The following is a 15711-nucleotide window of genomic DNA, read 5'->3' as shown; positions in this document are numbered from 1 at the left end:
TAAACCCTGAAAAGTGGGGTGTGCTTGTGAATTCGCCCTGCTGAGTCAATACTAACTGTATACCTAGTAATCAGTGGATGCCTACACTAGAGTTCTTTTTTTGTTTAGTTTTTTTGCAGTGGCAGTTGCAAGTCCATGGTACGCCTCCACCAGCTTTGTTCATCTTGGGGCACAAATGAATGCCCTGCCTCCTCTGCACCTTAGCTTAAGTCAGACTAAACCGAAAGCCTCTCTTAACATCAGAATCTATGGACCTTTGGGTTGTTGTTTTGCTGGAAGATAAATCTACACTCCCAGCTTCCTCATTACTTTAGTTTCCAACCTCATATAGTGTTTCAGTGGGCCAAAAGGATTCAGGTTTGGTCTTTAATCTGAAAAGAGCAGCTTTTTACATTTCTTTAATATATTACCAACATGGTTTGAGACAATCTGCAAACTGGAAATCTTGTGAGTTTTCTAGAAAAAATAATTTCTTAGATAAAGACCAGATTATTTGGGCAGATATAGCACATTCCCACCACTGTAGAGGGTGCTTAAAGGTATAGTGGAGGATTTTTGTGAATTTTTAAACTTTACCTGTGCAGTAGAAACTTGGCAATGGAGGCATCAGTGGGAAGCTCATTCTGTGCTTACAGTGTACACCAGGGGGAAACCAGTTAAAAATCAGCAGGGTCTGAACAACGGAAATCAACAACCAGTAAATGTCCAGAGACATTTTTGATTATCTGTTACTTTAAACAGAATTTAACACTGAAAAATAAAATCATGTTTTTATGCACCCATGCTATATTATTATTTAGTTATTGTATTGTATTTTATTATATTTATGATATTTTATCATCACATAAAAAATGTTAGAACTGTAAATTTACAGTCATATGTTTATATTAGTGTTTTTCTTTTAACTATTTTTCAAGGCTGCACTTTTAAAAAGAGGAAATTGTCCAGAGAGCTGTTGCACACAAAATTTCTTTTTGTTTTACGGTTGTGTAAACATAATGACAAATAAAATCAGTCTAAGTATGCATTGACTTTTTAAATAAATTTTTTTTTTTCTTAAATAGAAAATGTTTCCATTTTAAAATCTAATGTGTTTTTTAAGTAGACAAAAATAATTGTTCATTTTGGTATCTAGACAATTTTAGAAAAGATGGCTGGCTGGGGACGAGCACATAGGACGGCCTTCAGTAAACATATCACAAGAAAGATTGACAATTAGGAGGACCAATTATTTTGATGATTCAACCGGAAATAAAAATCCTCCACTATAACTTTAAGTACAAGTTTCGACTCCCAATTGGGCACTTAAACACAGGTTTTGGCTCCCGAGAGACAATTGAAGCATATTTTTGGTTCCTAAAGGGGTATTTTTGGCTTCTTAAAAGGGCATTTTAACACACAATTTGGCTCCAGAGAGGGCACTTTACTACGTGTGTTTTCAACAAATACGTCAGGAGGAGGGACGACGACCACCTGCCCCCCCCCCGTGCATGTCACTGGCATGAATCCAGCAAAATGCCACTTTGAAAAGGATTTTGAAATGGGATCAGTATTATATCATCCAAAATCCCAATTTCTAAGCTTTTTTTTTTCTTTTTTTTTTTTTTAAATAAATCTTTTAACTGTGTTTGATTTTAGTAACTAAAAGACAAAAAGACCTCTTCATAGAACAGAGTCACCGCCCCAGTTGCTATAAATATCCACTCTGGACCTCAGTCCTAGTTCATGTCTCATGTTATATGTCAAACACTAAGCTAAAACACCAAGGGGGCACAGATTACACACTGACTTCTTGTTTGTGGGTCTTTGCTCAAAGTGCTTTGGGGGTGCTTCACTGACACCCCTAGCTGTCATGTGCCTCTGACCGGGTTCAAAACAACTGCAAGATCGCAACAAGGTCACAGAAGAGAGAAGCTCAACAGCAGGACACAACTGTGAAGGTCTGATTCTTCTTCAAGCTATGTAGCAGTTGGCAACATTTTCATTATTTGCACAGTATTCTAATGATAAAAAAGTAATTGGCTTATCTTTTTATCTCCAAGTTGAATTTAAAGTGGAAAATGTCAGGATCAGCTGGTGAGAAGAACTGGACGGAAGCCAAGGTTATGATTTACCCCAGCAGGCCGACCACAACAATCAGACTCAGAGACGTATACGATCCAAAGCCCCAACCTCCAAAAGCACCTGTTCGGATCCGTCCACCCTCTCCAAGACCCACCTCTATGAAGGAACAAGGTCTGAAGCAAACTTCTTCTGACAACCCCATGAAGACCATTCAGAGGAAAAGGGCCAAATCTCTTTCTCTGGCTTCAGAAAAGAAAAGTGAGCCGAGGAGGGCTCAGGTACGCTTTGTTGATGCATTGGGGCTTGATTTAGAGGAGGTGAAGGTCTTCAGAGGTCAGGAGGACCCCCTAATACCTCCTCTTGTGATGTTCAGGCTGCTGATGAGCTCCGAACTGACTTTTGGAAAGTCACCTGAGCTGAACCTGCCATATTTAAGACCCTGTTTCCCTGAACACATGGGGAGCCAGCCAGACTTCCAAAACCGTCTTCGCTCTCAGAAGGTCTCTCTGGAGCAGGTGGTATGCTCAGAACAAGGCATAACAGGCACCATACATGTAATCAATTTAGCTTATGAAAAAAAGGTCAGAGTGCACTATACTTTCACCAACTGGAGAACACAAACACACACTATTGCCTCCTGGGTATCAGGTGGGGACCCTGGTGACTCTGGGACCCCAGGCACTGATATCTTCAGGTTTCGCCTTCCTGTCCCACCTTTCATCTTGCAGCCTGGGGCTATCCTTGAGTTTGCCATCTGCTACCATGTAAACGGATGTGATTTCTGGGATAACAACAATGACAACAATTACAAACTAGCATGCCACAGCTACAAGGTCACTGTGCCAAGGGAGTGTGAGGACACTCTGCTGCACTTCACCTAAGTGGCCACATGAGGGAGCTTTAACTTCTGCTAAAGACTTGGAACATGGAAAACCACAATGTGAACTAATCTCTAAGAATTAAGTGTTGGAATGATTAGATCATTTATCAATTTGGACTTTTTTGTTCTTTACAGACCAGCAAAGCAAATGTATTTTCAGCATGTATCATACCTATGACTGCATGTATTTTGCATTCAGTTGAAACTAAAGCCTATAATAAAATGATAATACATTTAAACAAGTTATAAATTATGAGTTTGTTCGAGGCGTAGGCCTACAACCCTTATGCTTCAGTAAACATTTATGAAATTAAGTACCATACCAATTTATTTATAAGGCACTTTCAACACCCAGCAGGACCCAAGTGCTATACACAACCATAAAATACAAAATATCAATCATAAAAAAGATAAATAATGTGGTGTAAGTACTCTTTACTGCCCTGAGAAAGTAAACATGTACATAGCTACAGGCCCATAATAACTCTGAGTAGGATCCGCTGAGATCTACATGTTAGACTGAATGGTGTCTTGGGCTGGACTCTCTCTCTGATGTCACTAACTTCTTCAAATGAGGGAATTATGGTGAGATAAAATGCAGTGCGGTCCATCCCCGAACATGTAAGCTGGTTTCACTGTTCTCAGCAGCATGCAGTGGATGACTATCCAACAAGCTGGGGTAATGACTCCCATTGGCTGCAAATGTCTGAAAGACATAGAAAATGTGCCTGTTTTTTTTATTTTAAATGCTGCCTTAGGCAAGTAAAGCAAAAAAAAAAAAAAAAAAAAAACTACTGTTGAAAGTAAAGTTAGAGGAATCTCTTCCAAAACAGCGGCAAGATAATTTGTGCAAAACCTGTGGAATGGTTCAGATCAACTCTAGACCTAAATGCAAATAGAAATCTGCAGCAAGCCATAATATTCATTCCTAACAGAATTAGTTGCAGAAATTATTTTTGGCTGAGGAGGGTCTTATGAGTTCAGTACAATTAGAGGCATAAAACATATCCTGTTTATTGTAAGGCTCTACCCTGTAAAGAATACAATAAATCTTAGATGCAACACTAAAAGAGAGTCCTGATAATCAGCTTGGAGCAGTGAGAGCCCTTTCTGCATCAGCAAACAGGGCTTTGACCTCATTCCTCAGGGACTTGTTTTGTTTTATAAGGAGGATTACATGGAGAAATGTTTGCTTGACCTTGGATCACACACTCCAATGACCTTTCCCTGCAGCATTTCCAGAATCCTGATTCCTGAGTGGTTCCTGGCAGGCTGTGGATGTCCCCTTATCAGAGAACCATGTCTCATCTGTACTAGTGTTTGCAGCTGTGTGACACACTTTAAACGAAAAAGTTAAAATCTTTAGCTAAATGGTACAGCATGCTTTGGAGGAGATAGAGCAAAGTCTTCATTCTAAACGTTGAAAAAAAAAAAAACAAGAACCAAAAAACAAGCCAACTAAGAATAGTTGATTTCATGACTTGCTTTTAATTTAAACAACCAAGAAAGATGTAAGATGTAAATGTAAACACTAGATGACAGCATTGCTTTCCGGTATTTATGTATGATTCATGTCTGAGATCAGGTTTTTGTCAGGGGGCAAAATGGCATTCATCAAATGTGCAGCGGTAAACACAGCATTATAACATCCTACTTAAAAATTTGAAAATGTGTTTTGAACATCTTATGTCAAAGAATTATATTAATTTGTCCTATAAATTCCTAAATACCACAGGATGTTCAGAATATATATGCTTAATAAATAGTTTTCCAACTTTTTTGGCATTTCAAATAAATAAAGGATACATAATTGATTTGTTTTTTCTTCAAATTGCCAGCCCTTCACAAATTATCAGCAGACTGCTATTACCATATTTAACTCTATACATTAAACTGAATGATACCACTTCAAACCAATCATTGACCTCCTAGAGATTGTGACTGGTTCGGTTAGTAAAACAATTTTTTCCTCAAGTTCTCAGAGGAGCTTCATAACCTCCCTACCAGAATTAGCCCCTCCCATTAGGACCAATATGGGATGGGAAGGTGTGCAGGAACAGGTGAAGGTATCCATCCTACTGTAAATAAGATCACTGTCCAAGTGGCACTGGGGGGCACTCACTGTTGTGACGAATGATACCATAAATATTTATTGTTTACAATCTGCTACTTATTTTTGGGCACATTAAGTCATCCCTCGTCCTCTTGGCTTGAAACTCTATAACATATGTTCAGCTTTTGCATTAGGTAAGGATAAAGTCTATCTGAAGAACACCGGGAACTAAGGATATCCCCTGATTTCCTGAAGAGAGCTTCCCCCGCTCCTCCCACACCTCCACAGGACATTGGACCATGCCGTCTTACCATCAGCTGGTCAAGTTATGAAGCAGTAGCTGCTGGTTTTATTACTCTAAACAGTTAGGGGGTCCTGGAATATCCGCACAGTTGAAAATGGACCTGCCACCTGTTCTAACGATGATGCCAACAGCATGAGAAAAAAAAATCTGAACTGAGACACTATTATGCACCTAGCCTTACATGCACCAATATATTCTCAAATTGTTCACATTTTCTATATTATCAGCATTTTGCTTAACAGACCAAAAACTAGCAAAGGGATCTTTGGTTTTAAAGTGAGGGAAACATGATACATGGTTTTGAATTTCTATGACTAAAATGCTGGATTTAAATTCAGCACAGTTAATCTGAATAAAGTTCAATAAAATGGATTTTCTTTTCATGTTTTCTCTGCCTAAATTCAACTCGTAGGTCTGCTATAAAACCTCAGGGTACAAACAGCACTGTGAAGACCAAAGAAAACAGCAGAAAGTTCAGGAAGAGCTTTAGAGATGTTAAAAACCATATGTAGTTAGGTTATTACTCTCCAAAGCTTTGAATAGCTCATAAACGATCTAAAGATGGAAAGCTGCAGTTTAGGAAATGGCTATTCACCGAAACCGATGGGCTATGCACAGAGAAAATAAATAAAACAGCCAACTATGTGAGTCAATAAAACTTCAACAATAGTGGCAACACATCGTGCAGGGGGTACGTGTTTCCGGCAGTGACAAATCTGATGAGACTATAATTTGGGGATAGTATCAGGAGGAGAATTACCCATAACACCCATCAAAGTACAACAGAAGGGTTTAGATAGAATCATGTTCTTATTTTTAGAGTGAAAATGATTTTCACAATGCTGTCTCTCTTCACTAAAATGACAGTATGTGTGTTGGAGTAAGTGTAAGATGGTATGAAGGCATCCCACCACACCAGAACCTTCTTCTGTCTCATGCTAATATTGAAGAGATGCAGAAATACTCTGCAGAGATCTCTGAAGGCTCTGGAGAAGACCCCATGCCTCTCCAGCTGCCTTATCATCTGATCTCTAGGGTCATTTTGGTGGAAGAGGGAGGCAAATAGAGCTGCAGTGTCTAATTTGGTTGGTAACAATCACATAAAAAATAAAACACCCACAAATCTCTTTCATTGTTCATCTGTGGCTTGCTCTCCAGCTTTTTCCTGTATGCTCATTGATGTCTCTTATTTTGACTTCATATTGCTTCTGTGATTCCTTGATAATTCCAGTAATTGAAATTCCTCATCAGGTATGGATGAAGCGCTGTGGGTCGTATGTGGAGGTCTTTTAGTCATTATGAAATAGAAGCATTCACAGAAAACACTTAGTTAGCTGCAATATTGACAGCAACTTAGTTGACTGAGTGTAGAGATTTTTAGGGGCTTTAATTTTGAAATTTCACATCAGATTCCACATCAAGAAGGTTCAGTCACATCTGGAGATCTTCAGCTGTCATCCTAAATTGAAAGGATTACCTGAAAAAAGACAGCTTAGCAAAAAGATTGTGAGCAACTTAACTCAAAAAGAAAAATCTGCAGGTTTTAAGGGGCTTTATTATAAAATTCCACATGATTTATTTGGGGTTTGATGATTCACTTGGTAACTAAATGTAGCTATGTAGAAAAAAAAAGAAATTCTAAAAGCATTTAATGAGTCTAATTAGAGTAAATGAGATGTATATTTTGGGATATTTAGTGTCAGAAAACAGAAAAAAAAAAAAAACATAGACTGAAGAAATTATTAACATAAGTCAAATATGTACAAAAAAAAAAAAAAAACAGTCTAAGGCTTTATTACCATAATTCTTTGTGTTTCTGCGACCTAAAAAAAAATTCTTTGATAAAGATCGCATGCTGCCCATAATAATCAATTGGAGAAGAGAAGCACAAAGTAAAGTAAAAGTACCTAAAGTAAAAACAGAAATTGGATGCAAATAAACATTAGTTGTTAATATAAGCCCGCTTTCAATGTTTGTAAATTACATTCAACACTGGCAGATACTGATATTAATATAGATTTATTGTGCATCCCTACATGGCAGTGATGCTCCACTCTTTCTCTGTCTTCTGTTTTTTTCTGCTGTGCATCCATGGCTCCTACTTTTCAGCTGATTGGGTTTTTTTGGGTATGTAGTAGAAGCAATCTTTTTTTTTTTTCAGATGTTAATTAGCGGGCTGCTTAGTGGGTAGCACTACTGCCTTGCAGCAAGAAGGTTCTGGGTTCGTTTCCCAGCCCGGGATCTTTCTGCATGGAGTTTGCATGTTCTCCCTGTGTATGCATGGGTTCTTTCTGGGTACTCCGGCTTCCTCTGACTGTAAGGCTAATTGGCTTCTTAAAATTTTCCGTAGGTGTGAATGATTGCTTGTCCTGTTTGTCTCTGTGTTGCCCTGCGATGGACTGGTGACCTGTCCAGGGTATACCCCACCTAGACAGCCGGCGATAACCACCAGCACCCCTCACGACCCCAGCAGGGTTAAGCCTGACAGAAAATGGATGGACGTTAATTAGCTGCCCCCAATTAAAAAAATAAAACTTAAAAATGGTTGCTATGGTTATCCATCATAACAAATTACCCAAAACAAAAATACATCAGCAAATATCCTCCAAGCTGCTTGGCATCTAACATCAGATGATAAAAATTGATAAACATAATTACTTAGTCATTCTGATATATTAAAAATAACATATCAGAATGACACCAACAGAGCCACAGAAACAGACAGCAGTGCAATTCCATAATTATAAATAAAATTCTAAATAATTATGATTACTGAATTACACATAATTTAATCACAAATTAATTGGATAACTATTATATAAATAATAGTAATCTCCAGCAGTCTAAGGTTAAAAAACAGAGTTCTCAAGTCAGCAGTCCATCACAGAGCAGAGACATGCAACCATGCACGCACACCTAAGAGCAATAAAGATCCCAATCAACCAAACAGTCCTGTTTTTGCAGTGTGAGATGAAAATGCATTTTCCTGGAGAGAACCTACGCATGCACACGGAGAACATCCAAACTGCATGCACAAAGACCAGGAATTGGTCCCACAGCTGCAACAAAGCTACAAACTATCCCACATCCAGCCCTCTACCATATACATCATTGACTATAACTTAAATGAATATTTTAATACATAGACGAATGTGCTCGCAACCTGACAAAAGATGAAAAGATGGGTGGGGGATAAATACTTTGCATGACAGTAAGTAATCAAACCTTTTTTTTTTTTTTTTCAGTATCAACTAAAATGTTTTTATTTTTTTTAAGACAGGCTTTTCAATGGGCCCCATTCATCACCACCATTAGTGTGTTTAAGTGTGATTATTCAGACATGGACAGACTCAGATATTCTCATTATTCTGCAGGCAGTGTGATACAGCAATACAGAATATTAGCTGATTGAGCAAAATCAGTCAGCTGAAATTCTTCTCATGAAGGAATTAAGCCAGACCAACCTGCTTAAGCGGTTAATACACTGTAGGTTTATAAAAAAACAACCTAAAACGGGTCAGTGCCAGCATTTAGACCGCTAAATGTTAATCTGGTGCAGCCTGATAAATCTAGCTACACTTTCAGTAATTGCTTTATAAAGCAGTTTAGTTGTGAAAGGTTAATCTCAAGGTATTATAGCCCATTTATAACCCAAACTGAGTAATCGTTCCATCTAATTCCCATTGCAATGGGAACAATCTTCCAAATACGGTGTTTCTGACCATTCTTAGCTCACTCAGTTAAGCAAAAGTTTAGCAAGAATTCATTACAAAGATTTCTATAAATGTTGGACTTTTTCCCTCTAAAATCTTTAGAGACCAAAAATGAATGGATGGAGAAAAAAACAGGAAAATATATACATGAAGGATGGATAGGTGGTTGGATGATGCATAGACAAATGGATGGATCAAATGATGCGTTGATTTATACACTGTTACACCGAATAAAGGATGGATTCTTTTTTTTCCGTGAAAAATACTTCAGTTTCATCATTTTCCAAAGTTTTCTAACCTGAAATCCAAAAAAGACACCCTGCTTTATTTGGGTGATGAATCAGGGTCTGAGAAACAGTCTCACACAAGACAAACGAGGTTTGTTATGAATAGAAAACTTGTATTGTGCAGACAATAAATAGTGCTTACAAAGGGATTTCGGTCTTGTACACAGACAAGGTTTCTGTTTAAGAACATTTTATACGGTTGATATGAAATTGATCAGTTCAATCGTTGAGATTCAGACACAGCTCGGGGGATGTGACTAACATTACTGGGGTGAGACTAGTTGACTTCCTCGCATGCACCATTCCTCCTCAGTAGCATCAAAAACAAAGTCTTTGAAAAAAGTCAGTTTACAAAAAGAAGTCCCTGCTTGTCTCCTGGAGATCCACGCCCTAGTGTCCTTCCTGCTCCTCTGACGGGGTGAACAGGCGGTGAGGGAGGGGTTCCCCTGAGCGGAGGTGGACCTTTGCTGCATGCAGCCTCTTCTACCAGCAGATCTCAGACTAGAGACATAGCCTCCAAGGTTTGCTGAACCCAAATATCAGGATGGCCACTGACTGTGGGAACCCGGGGAGGGGAGGAGTTCAAAGACCCTGTGGAAGGCCTTTTCTGACAGAACCAGATTTAAGCAACTCTTCACAGAAGAAACCTTGCTAAGGCCGGTGAAACCTGCACAACAGAAGGAAATCAAACAAGAAAGGTTGTCGTCATCACTCTGAAAAATATTATTAGCTCAATGAAAAATGCTCCTAAAAAAATCTGGCCTAGTGTAAGCACAACCTCTGCAGATTCAGCTGCAGTTGAAGTAAGCAAAAGGCAGACTGAAAAAGTAAGAACATTCATTATTGTGGAAAGTTAGTGCAAAACAGCACAACTTCTTTTTTTTTTTTTTTCTCATGGGTACTGGGTGGAGCTAAATTTAGGCCTAGCTTCACATGCTGCACTTTTATCAATGCAAAACAGTTGCACAGCATCCTGGTGACCCCGTTAGACACCGAACAACGACAGATTCGTGCTTACCTTGTCAGATGCTTGCTAGAAGAATGAACTTCCATTTCGTTGCTCTTGAACTCGTTTAGCTCTTTCCTAATTGCCGCCTGTGGAACAAAAGCAAAGCAAAGCTTGAGCTCAGGTGTAAAGAGGCTCCACTGGTAAAGCTTAAATGTAACGGTGAAAAAGCATCTGTTTTAGGAGGAAGGTGTTAGACGGGGATGCACACAAGGTCGGGATGCTTTGCCCAGGTTCACAAAGAAAGACTTGCTCATTACCTGTCTTTTCCACATATTTTTCTACTTTCACTCATTTATCTATTTTTATAACACATTACATTAGGGCTGAAACAATTAATCAGATTATTGGTTATTGAAATAATGGTCAGATAATTAAGTAATTGATTTATCGTTAACTGGAGTATAGAGACTGTAAAACATGCCTTTAGCTGACAGAGTAACCCACTGAGAGAAGTAATTATACCAAGTTTGTAAAAAAAAATATATTAACTTTTTGCATTTATGATAAAATATACATTTCGTCTGTCAATGTGCTCTATCCAGAACTCCTCAAGTGAAAAAGTTTTGTTATAGCTGGTTTATTTTCTTAAAAAATCTTTCATAAGGAATTTTTTGTTATCTGATTATTAATCAATTCATCGAGAAAAAAAATTTGATTGATTAATCGATTTGCAAAATAATCGTTAGTTGCAGCCCTGTATTATATTATACAGCACCAAAGATTTTGATAGATTTTTTTTTTTAAGTTGATTAATTGTCCAAAACTGACATTTCCTGGAAGGATCTTAGATTCCAGTAATATTTTAAGGTGGGAAAAAAGCAATGCTGGTCAGATAGAGCCTACCTTGTCAGCAGCTGACAGTCTGGTCCACGGCTTGTCTGCACGTCTGTCATAGTCCTGAGCTTTGGCCACTTCCACATAGTCGCTAAAACGAATTAAGATCTTCCTGTCCCGCAGCTCGTCTACTGTTGGCCTCTGGTTGAGCTGGAGAGAAAAGAGGAATAACCCCCAAGGCCTCAGTGTGATTGAAAAAAACAAAAAGAAACAAAAATCCTAGTGTTGTACTTTGAATCCATCTCACTACTTACCTTTCTGTTTAGTCGCTGCTTTATTTCCCTCCTCTCCTCCTGCTCAATCTGGTCATTTCTCTCTGTTAAAACCAAAATCACAAAACATGCACATATTTACATTTTAAAGCTAGACTGAATGATCCAAGAACTTTGATCCATAAACACTTCTCCAACATCCTGAAACTGCACCAAAAGTAGCTTTTTAAAAGCTTTTAAATCATTTCAGGGACAGGTAGGATCTAAATCTTAGTTTTATTTTCTCTAAATATAGTTATGCACTATGATCGTCTATTTGGATTGTAGCCAGCAAGCACCTTGTACTTTAGGTTGAGCATCATTGTGGTTGTTTTAGGAGTGAGAGTGTGTTGCAGGGTGGAGGAAGATGAGGACAGCTGCTGTCTGTTCACAGGTGGTCCAACGTACCCAGGTGACCCAGATCAGAATAAAATGTGGGACATCACATGCTTGGTTCATAATGTTTCAGTACAGTAACGACAGCTTGGTCTCATTATGTTTGGTTTGTTAGACTAGAAGCTGGTGCGTTCATAAATTAAAATTCAGTATTTAGATAAAGTAACATGAAGAATTCCATGCAAATCTAAAGTCCACTAAAAGAGACGGTTAAAGAAAACGTAAGCTTTGATTGGATTTTCCTTGAAAACCAGATAGCAGGACTGAATCATAGCGACACCTCCAGCTCAGCAGCAGATGGCACCACCAAGAGAAACAACTTTCTTCAGATGTCAATATAGCAACAACAGGTTTTATGCAAACAACAGGTTTTATCAGCATCATTTTCCAAATTATTTCCTTCCTTCCTTTTCCATATTCCTTGATTTAGATCTATATAGGCCAAATATGTTTTTATATTTAAAAAGATGCCGTAGTGGGTCTTTTTTTTTTTTTTGCGAAAAAAATTGCTCTGAAACGTATTCTTGTAGAATATTTATATTGTCACTAATTACTGCTATCTAGACTTTTTAACTTCTATTAACTAACTAACTAACTTCTTTGCTTTGTACATTTCACAACCGTAAAACAATCTATTTCAAAGTATTGGACTATTAAATTTAAAATAAAAACTTTTATTTTGAAAAACGTATTATTTAATTTTTAAATAAAACATGAAAATGTTCACTAATCCACATCTTCCAAATTGTTAAAACATTCAGTTGATTGACATTGAGAGCTCTCTTTTTATGTAAAGAGCGTTCTAAATTAAATGTATTAACGTCATTATTACACTGTAGTGTGGGAAATAGCAAAATATTGACATTTTGTAAACTACTTGTAAAGTAATACAACCGTATGGGACTTCCTGTGGTCTTTTTGTAAACTTTCTTCATATTGCCGATTTAATAAAAATAAATAAATAAAAAGTTGTCACCATGGTCCAACTACTCACGCTTTAAGATGTTCCGGCTCTCCAGCTCCTCCACAGCCGGTCTCTGGCTCAGTCTCCTGCGGAAGAACACCAGAATTACGTTCTGGACCATCCTCACACCTGAATCCTTCCGCCCTCCCTGCTGCTGCTGCTGCTGCCTGCTATCAGCGCTGTTGGAGCGCGCGCGCCCGTCGAGAGCCGAACAGCGGCTCTCCACCGCAGCTTCTCTCTCTACCGCAGCATCTTATACTCCACATCGGGAAGGAAAAAGTCCGGCTGCACTTCGGACAGCACCTTTCTATGCCAAGAAGGTTAAAGCAGCTTTTCCCGAAAGAAAGCAGCACAGTTTGAATATTCAGAGCTGCTGCTGCCGCGCGGCGGTGAAGTCTGAGCAAACTGACTGGATGCTGCGCTGCTTCACTGCCTGCTTTTAGCCACACGCTCAGTGCTAATGTAAAGGGGAGGGATGAAGGGAGGAGGAAAGTCCCCTAACATACACTTTCACAAACATATAAAGCATCAATAAAAGATCATTGTTTCTGCTGTAGGGGTGTTTTGTACGGAAGAGGATTAGGGCCACTGGAAAAAATAAAAAAAGGGTAACTTTAAATTAAATTTTTAAATTTTATTTCAGTTTAATATGGGAAAAAAGTCAGAATTCGGAAATTAAAGTCAGAATTCTGGGTGAAAAAAAAGTCAGAATTCTGAGATTAAAGTCAGAATTATGAGAAAAAAAGTCTGAATTCTGAGATTAAAGTCAGAATTCTGAGGGGAAAAAAGTCAGAATTCTGAGAAAGAAGTCAGAATCCTGAGATTTAAGTCAGAATTCTGAGGGGGGAAAAAAGTCAGAATGCTGAGGTTAAAAACAGAAGTCTGAGGGAAAAAAAACATGAGTCTTTCATGACTAAAACATGACTAGTCATAGGTTTGAATTGTCAACGAGACAAGACTAAATAAAGCATAAAACTGTTTGTTAATGCCCACCACTTAGTGTGCAGCAGTGCAAAAACCTCTTTAAATTTTAGTCGACTAAAACCGACTAAAACAATCACATATTGTAATGATTAAAATGTGACTAAGACTAATAATAGTTTTCAACCTGAAGACTAAGACTAAATCTAAAATGGCTGTCAAAAACAACACTGCTTACAAATAAGAAATAAGAATGCACCTAATATCAAAGCTTACAATACGCTACTAGCGGGAACATCATTAGTCATGTTTTGTTATAGGGGATGGGTGACAGTGAGAGAGGCACAGAAAGGGATGCAGTCCCTAAGAGTTTCTGATAGACAGGGGTAACCCAGTTGTGGTACTGCTTTGGAAGGCTTTTCAGATGAGTAGAGACTTAATCGTTTTGATCCTGGTGTAGCGAGCACTGCTGGCTGACACAAAAATCCAATTATAGAACGACCCACTGCAACTTTGGTCAGTCCATACTTCAGTTTTTATGCGTATGTCTTGATCTACAGAAGCTTAAATCCCCCAAAAAAATATTGCTTTGCAAAATTCTTCCTGTTTTGGTTGTAAAACAAATGTTGTATAGATCTTGGTAATTGTGAAAGAGTCTCAGTTCAGTATATGTTCAGGTTTGATCACTGTAGTAGTTTGGATCGATAGCAAGATGTCCCAATGTAGCAGCAGTACGGAAACAGGGTCCATGCTGACACTAGAACTCACAGGAAAAAATCTTTGCTTGGGAATGCTGTAGTTGAATCTCTTCACCAGAACTAGACTCATGTTAGTAACTGAATGGTATATCGCTCCGCAGCTTTGCATTTTAATATCACAGGATCTGGTACCTTCAGATCCTCCTACACCCTTGCTGGGATTCAGTATTCATGTCCCGCAAAGTCCTACAATTTAGTCTCAGAAGGGCAGATGAAAGCATGTAAAAACAGTGACCATGCATGTATTGGTATTGCTTGGATGCAATGGTGCATCTCAGGACAAAAAGTTGGAGCGGGGGCAAACTTCTGTGAGATACCAAGAGTTAAAAATAAAGATAACAGGTCACGATTCCATTGAAAAAAAAGGGAGAATCTCATATTAGGATCCACTTTCCTAATTCAGCAGAAAGGAGATAAATCATAGTGTAATAAAGCAAGCTGAGACAGAGCAGGGATTTCTACCACCAACAGGAATGATGAGAGGAGCTGAAGGTGCAGACTGGAAAATGTTACCTGGGAACACAGTGTCACAGTAACAGAAGGATAATCGCTCATTTGTACAACAGCGTTGAACAGAGTGTCTTTTTTATATATATCTGCATGAATAAGTTAATTCTCTGAAATAAAATGAACACTGGTAATTGTTGTAAACATTAAGGAGGTGTTTGTTAAGATTTGTGTGTGTGTGTTTTAATGAACACAACACAGTTTTTGTTGTGATGTTTGGTGCAATTAAGCAACATTGCCACATTACCAGTGTTTTAAGGTTTTATTGCCACATTATGGACCTGATGCTGATGAGTCTGAACCCAAGAGAACAACACGCAACACGAGAGCCCACTCCACAGACTCTAATTAGATCTGGCCATGAATATTCAAATGTACTGTTCTAAGCAAACAAAGACGCTCGTGTTCACTGTTCCAGCATTTCTCATAATTTTCACATATGCTTAAAAAAAATGTTCTTCTAATATATCATGCAAGCACACAGGCTCTTGAAATTTAAAGCAAACAAGCTTCATTGGGAAAGAAATAACTTCTTGTTGTTTCTTCATTAGCCTCCAACATGAGACAAAGACATGACAAAGTTAAAAACCAAATACAGCACCATGCTACAACTCAGCGAGATCGGGCAGGCTGCCGAGCCCCTTTGAACTCCAGGGGTGTGGTTCTGTGTTAAATAGGCACATTTCCTCCAGGGTCCGAGGTTATTCATCCACAAAGCACACCCCCTAAGCGCGCCTGCAAAAGCCCTAGCTCCCTATCCCTTCCTTAGC

General features: G+C 38.5%; 2 protein-coding genes across 5 annotated transcripts in view; one reads left to right on the top strand and one right to left on the bottom strand.

Annotated features, from left to right (window-relative positions):
• Positions 1-1757: 1757 nt before the first annotated feature.
• On the top strand, positions 1758-3154 carry LOC107082099 (protein phosphatase 1 regulatory subunit 3D-like). Its single transcript, XM_015370563.1, has 2 exons — positions 1758-1940; positions 2043-3154. Exon 2 carries the CDS (start codon positions 2061-2063, stop codon positions 2943-2945), a length of 885 nt encoding a protein of 294 aa, XP_015226049.1. The 5' UTR covers positions 1758-1940; positions 2043-2060; the 3' UTR covers positions 2946-3154.
• Positions 3155-8380: 5226 nt separating this feature from the next.
• Positions 8381-15711, bottom strand: part of LOC107082064 (phosphatase and actin regulator 3-like) — a 63974-nt gene continuing 56643 nt past the window's right edge. For 2 of the 4 annotated variants that reach the window (XM_015370519.1, XM_015370520.1), the window contains exons 9-13: positions 12786-12841; positions 11399-11460; positions 11154-11294; positions 10320-10396; positions 8381-9968 (exon numbers count right to left, since the gene is read on the bottom strand). In XM_015370519.1, coding sequence (XP_015226005.1) covers positions 9953-9968; positions 10320-10396; positions 11154-11294; positions 11399-11460; positions 12786-12841 — 352 coding nt within the window. In that variant the 3' untranslated portion in view covers positions 8381-9952. The remainder of the gene's footprint in view (positions 9969-10319; positions 10397-11153; positions 11295-11398; positions 11461-12785; positions 12842-15711) is intronic. The other 2 variants (XM_015370521.1, XM_015370522.1) reach the window with 1 other exon arrangement.

The sequence above is a fragment of the Cyprinodon variegatus genome, unplaced genomic scaffold, assembly GCF_000732505.1.
Source record: "Cyprinodon variegatus isolate N-32 unplaced genomic scaffold, C_variegatus-1.0 Scaffold47, whole genome shotgun sequence".
Classification (NCBI taxonomy): Eukaryota; Metazoa; Chordata; class Actinopteri; order Cyprinodontiformes; family Cyprinodontidae; genus Cyprinodon; species Cyprinodon variegatus.
The sequence above is the reverse complement of the archived record's forward strand: the minus strand, read 5'-3'. Positions and strand labels throughout refer to the sequence as shown.

Coding starts and splice junctions, on each gene's coding strand:
- LOC107082099 (XM_015370563.1), top strand. CDS start 2,061: ATGTCAGGATCAGCTGGTGAGAAGAACTGGACGGAAGCCAAGGTTATG.